Source organism: Geotrypetes seraphini, chromosome 15, assembly GCF_902459505.1.
Source record: "Geotrypetes seraphini chromosome 15, aGeoSer1.1, whole genome shotgun sequence".
NCBI lineage: Eukaryota > Metazoa > Chordata > Amphibia > Gymnophiona > Dermophiidae > Geotrypetes > Geotrypetes seraphini.
In genome coordinates, this window is record NC_047098.1 from 66,321,549 (window position 1) to 66,333,968 (window position 12,420).

A 12,420-nucleotide genomic window follows, 5' to 3' on the forward strand; every position below is an offset into this window, starting at 1 on the left:
GAACATAGAGTGAAAATGCTTGAGTACCTGAATGTAAACCAATTAGATTATAAGTGCTATATAAATACTATAAATCAATCAATCAGTACAGAAGGTGAAGGTATTCTTGTAAGACACGGAGAATAAGAGTTTCAAATGGTTTTATGTGAAGAGGTGACTTGATCACCTCCTTTGCAGATTTTAGTTGCTAGATGAGCTCCCTGTCCTCAGGATGAGGCATCTGTAGTGAGGACTAACGGAAGCTGCCCGTGGTACAAAAGGGCACACGTAGTGCTGGGTTGGGAACCAGTTCAATTTAACCAGCAATGGGAGAAGCTCTTTTAAACGTCCCCCACTGGAAAATGAGCCTCGCTGCAGTGTTTTGCAACAATTGCAGCTTATTTAAGACGTAACCTACTATAAAGAGAGTCGCAATAATTCAAATTTATAAGCAGAAAAAACCAACTTGAGCTACACACCTAAAATGAAAGGGACTTAAAACAGAATGAATTTCCCTCAGTTGGTTCAGTCTGAAAATTAATTTCTTTGCTAAGGCATTAACCTGAAGTTCAAAGGTAATCTTATGAGACACCCCCCCCAAAAAAAAAATAATTTAGACTTATTTCAATATTTCAGCAGATTTTAACATCATAAGCACCAAACCATATCAGTTATGTCTTTACTTTGTTTAGTTTTAAAAAGTTAGCACAGGCCCACCAGTCCATCTCTTCAACGAGACTCTCCAAAAAAACTACCAGTATCATTAAAAAAAAAAACCATTCATAAGCAAATATGGAGACATCTGGGTGGGAGTATTTGCTGCCTAGTGTTCTCAAATAGTTACCAGTGATGTCGCCGAACCCCCAAAGTTCAAGAGCTCACATTCAAAACCCTCTTCTGGAAGTGCAGACACTCCTTTTCTTACCCTCATCCCTCATAGTAAGACTTTCTGATGTAGATAAAGTTCCTGAAAGTTCAATGCTCCCTTTCTTTTGAACCCTGGGTCTACGGGCTTAAGTACCATAGTCCATGAGCTCTGGCTGCTCTGTTGGAATGGGGGACAAGACACTAAAACATTTTTCATTTCTTTTTATAAATGCAAACCATTTTGGTTGTAGCACAGAAAGGCAATTATGAAATTCATGACCCCTTTACCATATTCCTGCACCATAGTCAGATAGCCGAATAGAGGAAGAATATGATGCATGTTAGATGTTTTTGGCTAAGAAAGACTATGTTTGGAACAAGTTTGTGTTTGAAGTACCTGAAGTGTTTGTGACTCTTTCCCCAGTACTATGCACTCTTTTGCCCCCTTTTACAAAGCCATGGTAGCCCTTTGTGAATCGTGGTGCTCGTTCATCAGCTGTTGACAGTGTTGGAAAACTGTTGAGATGGGCACTCTTATGTTATATTTTATATAGTTGGGTATTTAAGGCCACACTGCCAGAAATCTAAGTACTTCACCCTTGAGCATAGTTATGCTGTAATGATTAGCAAAAGATTAAAAATTCTGTTCCTGAAGTATTTAGGCAACTGACAATCTTAGTCCACAACAACTGATCTCTAGAGCTGTTAATCACTAGTTTTTAACTTTGTTAATTCTACTCAATTTGTAGCATCTCTTAATCACTGTAAAACCGCATAGAACTTCACGGTCCTGCGGTATATTATTAAGTTCCCTCTGACAAGAGTTTTGTACTGGAATTGAACTTCTCCCAGATTCCTAATGCGGAAAAGGCATATTTGAGAAACAGTTTTCACAGTCCAGAAGCCTTCATTAATGTCCCAGCAGAGGGGTCAAAGAATGTTGCTACATAACAGGGTTTTCATTGAGGAATAGCCATTGTGGGTATAGGTTAGGATTATGAAATATTAACTAAACTGTGCTCTTGGCTACAATTTAGTCTGTGAAGTGTAAAGTGGGGAAATCAACTTAGTTCTGTTTAATTATCTGTTAATTTTTTTCAAAATTCAGGCATCAAAGAAGAGACCTGCCAGGGAAGCCATCCTTAGGCGTACCAAAAGAAGATGGCGTCCACTTCCATTTTCCATCAATGAGAACGGAATGGCCCCTTTTCCACAGTTTGTTCAGCAGGTGGGTCATATACTTCACACCTGTCCTATGCAATGCCTTTACTAAGTATTGTTCTGAGCATTACCACAATTTCTTTCTTACTGAATGGTTTCAAGATCAAGCATTTTGGTTGTATGGTGAGCATACATGAAAATATATTAGTGGTACAATAAATGTATCTTAACATTTTAATAAATGTCAAATGTAATGGTGCCCATGGATGATACTGTGTTCTTATGCAACAGAAATTTTAAATTTGTAGCTTTTCAAGCAAAATATTCATGTGATTTTTGATCCTAGGATATTTGTACAGGTGCAAAAGTGTGTTTTCAGTTTTTGAAAGGCAACATTACCATAATATTCTGGGTTCTCTGGCTGTATGCAACACACAACATGTAAGACACATATCCTCAGATAGATCTCATCATTTCAAAGCAGATGCATTTCTTCTGAATTGGATGAACAAGTTTCTCAATGCATTTCCGCCAATCCCTCTCATTCTAAAGATCCAGAAAGTCTTCTACTTGGCAACGCTATCAACATAAGTGGACACGCTTCAGTTCATGGTGTAATCTCCATGACCTGGATGCTTCCTCCTCTTCTTTTCCTTCAGTGTTGACTATCTTCTACATTTATCCAATTCTGGACTTAAGGCTATTTCGGTCAGAGTTCACCTCGGTGCTGTTAGTGCTTTCCATGCTCCTGTCAACAATAAACCTCTGGCCTCTCATCCACTTGTTTCCTAGTTTATGGAAGGACTTTTCAACTCCAAACCTCCACTCAAGCCACCTCCAATTATCTGGGATCTTAATGTAGTCCTAGCCAGTCTGATGAAACCGTCATTTGAACCTCTGGCAACTGCTCATCTTAAGTTGGAAAGTGGTCTTCTTGATCTCTGTCACTTCGCTCGTCGAGTGAGTGAACTTCAAGCATTGCTTTGCGACCCACCTTTCACAGTATTTCATCATCACAAGGTGGTTCTCAGGACCCATCCTAAATCCCTTCCAAAAGTAGTCACAGAATTTCTCTTGAATCACTCCATTGCGCTTCCATATTTTTTCCCAAAGCCTCATTCTCATCCTGGAGAGACAGCTCTACATACTTTGGAATGTAAACGTGCCTTGCTTAATATTTACAAAGGACTAAGCCACACAGATCTTCACTTCAACTGTTCATCTCATTTCATCCTAATAGATTGGGAGTCTCCCTGTCACAAAACAAATTATTTTGACATGATTAGCGGCTTATATTTTCTTCTGCTATGCTGGGCTGCAGCTCAAGGGACATGTTGCAGCACACAAGGTCCCAGCTATGGCAGCATGAGTAGCTTTTTTGCATTCCTATTGACGATATTTGCAAAGCATCTACTTGGCCCTCCATTCACACATTCACATCTCACTACTGTCTAGAATTTATTCCAGATGAGGTGGTTGTTTCAGCTAAGCAGTATTATAGAATTTACAGTGGTACCTTGGTTTGCGAGCATAATTTGTTCCAGAAGCATGCTCGTAATCCAAAGCACTTGTATAACAAAGCACATGTCCTCATAGAAAATAACTGAAACTTGGATGATTCGTTAGTAAGTAAGTAAGTAGACGCAGAAGAGGGAGGGTTAAGTGACTTTGCCCAGAGTCGCAAGGAGCTGCAGAGGAAATTAAACCCAATTCCTTAGCCAAAAGGAACCGGAACAAACGAGACTGACTACTGTACCTCCCTCATCGCCCGACTCACTTCCTTCACTTCTAGCTTCTCTAGTGTTTCACTGCAGTCCAGGAATTAGCGGTCCTCCATGAAGCGTCACCAACGAGCCGGCTGCCAGCGTCTCTGCCTCTAATAACCACAGGTCCTCCAGCGGGGTCCTTTATTGTTAGTGGTAGCCTTTTAGCAACCCAACACCCGTCTGAGTTCAGGAAAGCGCAGGATTTGCCCTGTTTATGGTGCAACGGCAGCAGCCCCGAGCTCTCTTATGGTTGCCAGTGCCCCGCAGTTGGGTGGGAAGCGGCTGAATAGGCGCGTGCACAGCTGGCAGTAGGACAGGCATCCACGTGACCACTCCGGAAATGTTTGAGGTGGTGCCGGTGTCTCCGCATATTGTTACAGCTTGGCAGCAGCTTCCAGTGGCCTCGCGTGGACAGCCGGTAGCTCAACAGCCCTCACTGAGGGGGGGGGGCTGGCCGTGTGGGCACCCGCAGCGTGCTCTGACCCAGCCCTTCATTTTCTGGTGATAGCAGCGGTTCAGGCCTTGCCTCCTCCCACCCCCCCCCCCCCATGTGCCGCTTGGGTGCCTCTGGAGCTGTGCCAGGCCCTGTCCGCAGCAGCCTTTGCTTTCTGTGCCCTGAAGTTTCTATCGGTGCTGCCGCTGCATACACAGAGAGGAAATATAGACACGTGAGTAAATGCTCATTTACCGAAGCAACACTCGGTTTGCGAGTCAAAGTTTGCTGGAATGTTTTGCTCATCTTGCCAAACACTCGCAAACCGAGGTTTGACTGTATTTTCTTCTTAATGGTCAACTCTCCCTCCATCCCATTGCAGTAAGCTAGGTAGTCCCACCCGTGAGAATATGCTGCCTGCTTGTCCTAGGATAAAGCACAATTACTTACTGTAACAGGTGTTATCCAGGGACAGCAGGCAGCTATTCTCACAACTCACCCACCTCCCCTGGCTTGCTTTTAACTTGCTTACGGAACTGAGTTACCACAAGCCTAAGTTGGGCTGGAAGGCCCTCGTAAAGTTTCTAAAAACTTAATTGCAATGCTCTTTTGACGCTTCCGTACTGGGCACCATGGACGGTGTCACACACACGTGAGAATATCTGCCTGCTGTCCCCAGATAACGCCTGTTATGGTAAGTAACTGTGTTTTGTCTTTAAGAAACTCCGAACAGTGCCATTTTATTTTCATCTATGTAAAGTAATGTTTAAGTGGTTTTCTAAGTAATCTGTTTTAAAATACTGTTTCTTGTTTACAGATCCAGTCTGACACTCAGGAAAACTATACGATTTTTTATTCCATTTCTGGAGAGGGTGTTGATATGCCACCACTTGATTTGTTTTTCATCAAGAGTGAGACAGGAGACATCTATGTTACCAGGACTATTGACCGTGAGGAATATCCACAGTTCAAAGTAAGGATTGTCACTTGTTTGTGTTTGTAGGGTTTTTTTTTTTTTTTGTTTTTTTTTACCTCTGATACCCTCTCAGGAGTATTCTTGGATGCAGAGCCCAACTTGGCAGGAGGTAGAAGGGTTTTAGTGGGCCTGATTTCCCCTCCCTTCTCCCCAGGAATATTCCAACAAATATGTCTGAATTTAACTAACAGGATTTTCCATTCCCCCATGATGTGTGGCCTGTACTAGTCTGATAGGATTCAAAGAATGCATAATTCACTCTGTATTAAAACTCTTGGCCAAGGTCCAGATTCACTAAAGATAGCAATTCAATCGCTATTGGCCGATTCTTTGGCTGATTTGGAAACAGCGATTGATTCACGATAGCAGTTTCTAGCACAGAGAGCCGTGTTGAATGGCCCATGCTACTCCCGATGCTCATAGGAACTCTGAGTGTCAGGAGCAGTGCCGGCCATTCAGCACGGCTATTGCAGTTTCGTAAAAGGAGGCCCAAGTTTCTTGTCATGTTCTATTGGAAAACCCCTTCATAGAGAACATTTCAATCTCCCTTCCTAAATTTCTTGATGCCCACCACAAACCACTATATTTTAACTCCACTCCTTGTTTTCTGTACACCAATGTTTCACCTCATCATGCCTGCATGCAAACTTGTAACTCAATGGGCCGCGGAAAGATGAGTAATTTAGTAATTGCCTCTTTGGATTGTGGGAAAGCAGCAGTCATTGGATATGATTTCAAGGCTTCCTTCTGCTATTGACTCTTAATCTCTCTGAATAGAGAAACTGAATGAAATCAAGCCATTTGTGTTAATTTTACTTTTCCTTATCAGCAAATCTATTAACTTCTAATGCAGACGCTTCCTCCTCTGGCAGGTTTGTTTCCGGCCAAAGATGCCCGATTTCTGAGGCAGTCCACCTTTTGGGAGTATGGCGCAATTCTCCAAGGGATTAACCCTTGAACTGCTTAAAACCTAAACTCACACTAAAATTAAAAAAATAATCTAGAAACAAAACCTCCTAAGGTGTGCTATCGGTTTTAGCATGCGCTGCAATACCGCAAGCGCTAAACACTGATGCCTCCATAGAGCTTGCGTTAGTATTTTTCATTTAGCGCGTGGTTAGCGCACGCTAAAAACGCTAGCGCACCTTAAGTATTGGGAAAACGAGTGCAGGTTTTGGTGAGGTGGTTTCATAACTAATTTTCTTTTGCTCTTGCAGCTAATGGGCCACGCAAAAACCAGAGACGGATATTCACCAGAAAGACCACTTGATATTACCATAAAAATTGAGGACGACAATGACAATGCTCCAGAATTTATAGAAGGCATATTTTGTATGCATGTACGAGAAAACAGCCCAGCTGGTAATAACAATTAATTTGTAAGCATAGCTGTAGATTTAGTTAGAGCTGAAACGAGAACTAGCCACTGAGGAGAGGGCAATTTTCAGCCTGAAGGATTTAATTCAAATTATCCTCAAAGAAAACGTTTTATAAAGAATCCAGTTGCCCATCTACAAACCATTTTTTTACAAAGCAATGCAGTTTAAAATAGAAATCTTTGATAACACCCAGCAAAGTTCTGATTAGTGTTTAGTGAATTTGTTTAAATAAAATGTCACTATAAACATAGGTTCCTTAGAATAAAATTCAGTACACATCAGTGGAGCATTTTTCCCTATCTATCCCGGTCGGCTCACACTCTACCTAAGGCAATGGAGGATTAAGTGACTTGCCCAGGGTCACAAGGAGCAGCATGGGATTTGAACCCACAACCTCAGGGTGCCGAGGCTGTAGCTCTAACCACTGTGCAACACGCGCCCCATATTCAACTTGATCATAGCTGAACAGATAGGCCAGTGTCGGGCAGATTTCTACAGTCTGGGCCCTGAAAATGGCAAGGACAAATCAAGTATGAATATACATGATTTTGGTGTCGCATCATAACTTATGAGAACATAAGAATAGCCTTACTGGGTCAGACCAATGGTCCATCAAGCCCAGTAGCCTGTTCTCACGGTGGCCAATCCAGGTCACTAGTTCCTGGCCAAAACCCAAGGAGTAGCAACATTCCATGCTACCGATCCAGGGCAAGCAGTGGTTTCTCCCCTGTCTTTGTCAATAACAGATTATGGACTTTTCCTCCAGGAACTTGTCCAAACCTTTCTTAAAACCAGCTACGCTATCCGCTCTTACCACATCCTCTGACAACGCATCCCACAGCTTAACTATTCTCTGAGTGAACAAAGAATTTCCTCCTATTGGTTTTAAAAGTATTTCCCTGTAACTTCATCGAGCGTCCCTTAGTCTTTTTTAATTTTTGACAGAGTTTTTATCTTGTTGGGCTGACAGGTCTTTATTTGCCATCATCTTAAATGCTAATATTTTTTTCTTGGTTTAAATATATTATGGTTTGTATACCACTATGAAAATCAGGGAACCGAGGAAAGACCTCTACAAAATACCAAAAGGAGCCAACACAAGTAGAGATGGAAGAGATGCATCAACTGGGACTTTATTGCATTTCAAAAAAACAAACAATTGACTGACTCAGTACAGTCACTGTTTCGGCATCCAAGTGTTTTCCTCAGGAGTTTATGAATAAACAAATATAGACCTTTTATACTAACAAAAACAAATGATTAAAATGCATGTATGCCGACCACTATGGGAATATATCCAATACTCGTATATCAAGTTCTAAATAACAGTAGACTGTAACAGGAGCTGCCTATTGCATGAGAAAAGGAGATCATAAATTTAACTGTAAATTTTGTGTAAATTATTTCTGTGAAGTTCAGATTAAATTTCCAAGATACTCCACCACAGTTTTCCAAGTGTCAAAATAAAGCAAACCAGCTGATCAGCCGGCAGTGAAGAGTGTTCTTCCTGGAAATTCAGTGCTAGGCCAGGTTCAGGCTTTGGCATTAAATTTCCAGGTATACGGAAACAGAAAAACATGGTCCGTTAAATGCGATGTTTGGCACATAACAGTGACTATGGAGAGCCACATAAAGATAGGGCTGTGTTTTATCTTAGCCAGATCGGCATTTAACTGCCAACTCCCCCCAAATAGCCAGTTTGGGCTTGGGTAATAACCAGATGTTTTCAAATGCCCAGTTAGTCCCGGACAGACCTTTTAAATGGTCAGGAGCTTCACCTGGCTGTTTAGATCATTTGTATTTATGGAGCCTGATTATTTGAATTTCTAGCAAAACCCAAATCTGCTTGCATTGTTACAGCAGTAGCAGATTGTGCCTAAGGTTTCTCTCGCTCCACTTCCCCCCCTCTCAGGAGTGATTAAAAGCTACAGCCTCAGTACCCTGAGGTGGTGGGTTCAAACCCACGCTGCTCCTTGTGACCCTGGGTAATCCCCCCCCATTTCCCCAGGTACATTAGGTCAGTGTTGAAGTAACTCCTTGCCAGTCAGGTTTTCAGGATATCCACAATGAATATGTATAAACTTGATTTGCCTACACTGCCCCATGATAAGCAAATGTCTCTCATGCATATTCATTGTGGATATCTTGATAACCGACTGGCAAGGGGGGACTCCAGGACCGAGTTGAGAGACACTGCATTAGACAGATTGTGAGCCTGCTGGGAGAGACAGAGAAAAATGCTTGAGTACCTGAATAAATTCACGTAAACCGTTCTGAGCAGAATGGTGTAGAAAATTGAACAAATAAAAATAAACTGTCTCTCTCTTTAAGCATATTGGGTTAGTATGCAACCTTATTCAGTTTCTTGTTAATGCATTGCTCTTGGGGCTAACCTTGTGAAATTTAATACTTTTCTCTGCCTTATGGAGTATAATTAGATCATCAGTTAATTAAGAAAGTAAGAGCAGTCATCACTAGAAAATTGAATCTGTTTCTGTTTCACGCAGGTACCATAGTGGGCAGAGTGAATGCTACGGATCGAGATGAGCCTGGCAGTATGCACACTATCCTGAAATACTCCATCATGCATTTTCCAGGGCAGCCTAAGCTGTTTAGTATGCATCCTGACACAGGGGTTATCATTACAATCTCAGACGGGGCGCTGGACAGAGAGGTACTTTCTCTTCACAAGCTCTCTCCTTTCATCACAGCCCCTCCCGTGCTCATCACTCCCCCCACTTGCAGTTACACACTTACCTCTGATTCTATATATGGCACCCAAATTTGGGTGCACTCCTGAGGTGTACTGAATTGGCTAGCGAGGTGCTAACAACCAATTATTGAAGTTAATTGGCATCCATTAAAATATGCATGTGCTGCGGCAACTGTAGGTCCTGGGGATGGGTGAGGAGAGCAACCCTAGTTCATTCTGTTTCGGGGGGGTTTCATGCCGAGTCCATTGGGCATATTGTTGCCATGTACTGGTTGCGGATGGGGTGGGGAAGAGTAGCTTTCTAAATTTACCAGGGATGACTGTCGTGCTCTTTTATTGTTTCTGCTCTCGCTCTGCATTATTGTCAATCAAAATGGTTGAATCTTAAAAATTTGCTGTGCCTATGGCTACCTGCTATTCTTTAAGGCATTGTCTACAGAACGTTGTCCTTTATTTGCCATCATGTTTCTATGATGTTGGGACGTGATGCCATTGCATAAGCAGATGCCGTCCCAATGAGCAAAACGGTTAAGGGGACGGGGCAGGGCTGCGGTGGAACAGGGTATGACTTGGGCAGACCTAGGGGTGGGGCCATGGGTCCAGATTTTTGTTCCCAAAAATCTGGTAACCCTAGATTATGGGAGAGAAGCAATGCTTGAGTTAGTAGTGTGTGGCGTTTAAAATCTATGAATTGACTAGTTCATCCCAGTACCTTTTTATTATTAGATTTTTGCTGTTTCTTGGTGGCATGCTCCTAGTGTTGTTGCATGTTTTGTGTTTATGAATGCAAATGATACATCAACCAAATTTGCTTTGTTTTTTAAGGTGATGGACAATTACAAGCTTTTAATTCACGTATGTGACATGGGCGGCCAGCCTTTTGGTTTGACTTCTACAGGAAGCATGATCATTACAATAACCGATGAAAATGACCATGCACCAACATTTGTTGCACAATCTGTAAGTTCATTTTGTTAATTAGATTTGTACTTGCTGTCTATTCAGTGTTCTTTCTATTTTTCATACTGTCTAAATATTAAATACGAGCCCCACAAGTATATGTTAAACATCTTTATGCTATAGAATGCTTAAGTATAAAACTGTGACTCGTGGGGTGTCTGTGCTTGATATTTTGATAACTGGAACACACAAATTAATCCTCGAGAAATATGAGGCTTTGCGAGAGGAAACAAGAGCCATAGAAGTGAAATTTATTTGAGTTAGAGAAAAAGAAAACCTTTGAAATGGCTAGTCTCCATTGTTTTATGGATATAACTATAATTTTGAAGCTGGAGGAGAAGTTATCAAGGTGTGGTAAGGCAACCCTTTACCACATCTTGATTTACTAAAGGAGTTGCCAACCTGCATTGCATATCCCAGTATGAGTCACCATGCAAGCAGGGTTTTATTGACTGCCCAAGCACTCCCAGACTCTATGGTAAAGGGGCCAGCACCCTCCCTAAGTAGTGATGGTGAGAGCCCCCCCTTGTGCTGTCTGAAACAGAACCTCCCCCCCCCCCACCTCCAAAGGCTCACTAAAGTTAATTTTGTCTAAATCCCTGGCACCTATTCGCACAAGCAGCAGCAAAGCCCAGACCTATCTTACCTCGCCAGCACTTTCTTCCAGGATGGGGCCGGTGAAGCCTAGCTATAGTTGTGTACCGTTGCTAGGAGTTTTATGTTTCTCTATAATGGCATGAATTCTATTGGGGAAGGATGTCAGTCCCTTAAAGAAATGGCCTAGAAACCATTGGACCGTGGCTTGGCAGCTCCTGAGTAGTAAAATAACTCCAGGTAAGGTGGGATCATTTTACTAGCACCCCTGTGCCTGGAATAAATTACCCGAGTTTGTCCGTCAAGCCCTTTCCCTTGTTTAAAAGCAGACTGAAAACCCACCTTTTGATTTAGCCTTCAATCCTTAACCCTACTCCTTTGCCCGCCAACCCCTTAACTGTATCCGTGACATCCTGTTTGTCTGTCTTGCCTGTTTAGTGTGTGAGCTCTTTCGAGCAGGGACTGTTTCTTCTTCTTCTTTGTGACTGTGCAGCGTTGTATGTGTCTGGTAGCACTATAGAAATAATTAGTAGTAGTAGTACTGGCCACTGTACAATATTTACATATTAATGAGCTGATTTACATTCATTTGCATTTCTTTACTATGGGGTGACCCAATTATCGTTGCATTAGAGCACTGCTGTCAGTGTTAGACCCATAATGCAGCTTGATAATTACTCCCTTTAATTGGTTAATAATTCTCAACATTACAATCCCATGAGGCTAATGCTTAGAACTGACAGGTTTGCACACTATTTCTAAAGCTCAGGAAGGGAAAGAGCCTTTATGTGGTTACAATCAATGCGGTTTACATAATATACAGATACCTGGAGTAATGAAGGGTTAAGTGACTTTCCCAGAGTCATAAGGAGCTGCCGGGGCAATCGAACCCAGTTCCCCAGGCTCTCGGGCCACACACTAACCACTAGGCTACTCCTCCCTTACTAATGAAACCATTTTTAAACTATCTAGGGTGTTACAGGCTCTGTGGATCTCCTTTTACAAATTAGGGCTGGAAAAAAAATTACAAATAGAAAATTGGCTGAGAACTTTGTACCTGCTTTACCGCCTTAAGATGTATTTTTTTGAAGCTCAATGGTAGAAGTTTTGTTTTTAATTTGAATATGTGTTTCCAATATAGTAATCTCCAAATATGATAATTTTTAAATTCCATAACTTCTCTTTTTTTTTTCTTTATATTAACTTTAGTACCGCGTTGAAGTTAATGAAAATGAATGTGGTATAGACATTCTGAGAATTCCTGTAGAAGACAAAGATTTAGTTAACACAGAAAACTGGAGAGCCAATTTTTCCATCGTACAAGGAAATGAACATGGATATTTCAGCATCCGAACTGATCCAACAACCAACGAAGGAATCTTAAGTGTTGTTAGGGTAAGCATAAATGTAAATATTAAGAACCAAATTTCATTGCAGAAATGGTTGCAGTGGATGTGCATAAAGCATGATGATTTTTAAATGCCAGGGTTGTGGTGTGTTTTCACCATGGCATTTAAAAATGATCATGCTTCATGCACATCCACTACAACCATTTCTACACTGAAATTTCTCTCTTTCTTTCTCTCTCTCTC

The 12,420-nt window shown here is 41.7% G+C and overlaps 1 protein-coding gene across 1 annotated transcript in view; it reads left to right on the top strand.

Moving 5' to 3' along the window:
- The window catches only part of LOC117348778 (desmocollin-3-like), a 50,798-nt gene that overhangs the window by 21,469 nt on the left and 16,909 nt on the right, over window positions 1–12,420 (top strand). The window contains exons 4-9 of the mRNA XM_033921244.1: window positions 1,955–2,074; window positions 5,024–5,179; window positions 6,400–6,544; window positions 9,069–9,235; window positions 10,100–10,234; window positions 12,038–12,223. Coding sequence (XP_033777135.1) covers window positions 1,955–2,074; window positions 5,024–5,179; window positions 6,400–6,544; window positions 9,069–9,235; window positions 10,100–10,234; window positions 12,038–12,223 — 909 coding nt within the window. The remainder of the gene's footprint in view (window positions 1–1,954; window positions 2,075–5,023; window positions 5,180–6,399; window positions 6,545–9,068; window positions 9,236–10,099; window positions 10,235–12,037; window positions 12,224–12,420) is intronic.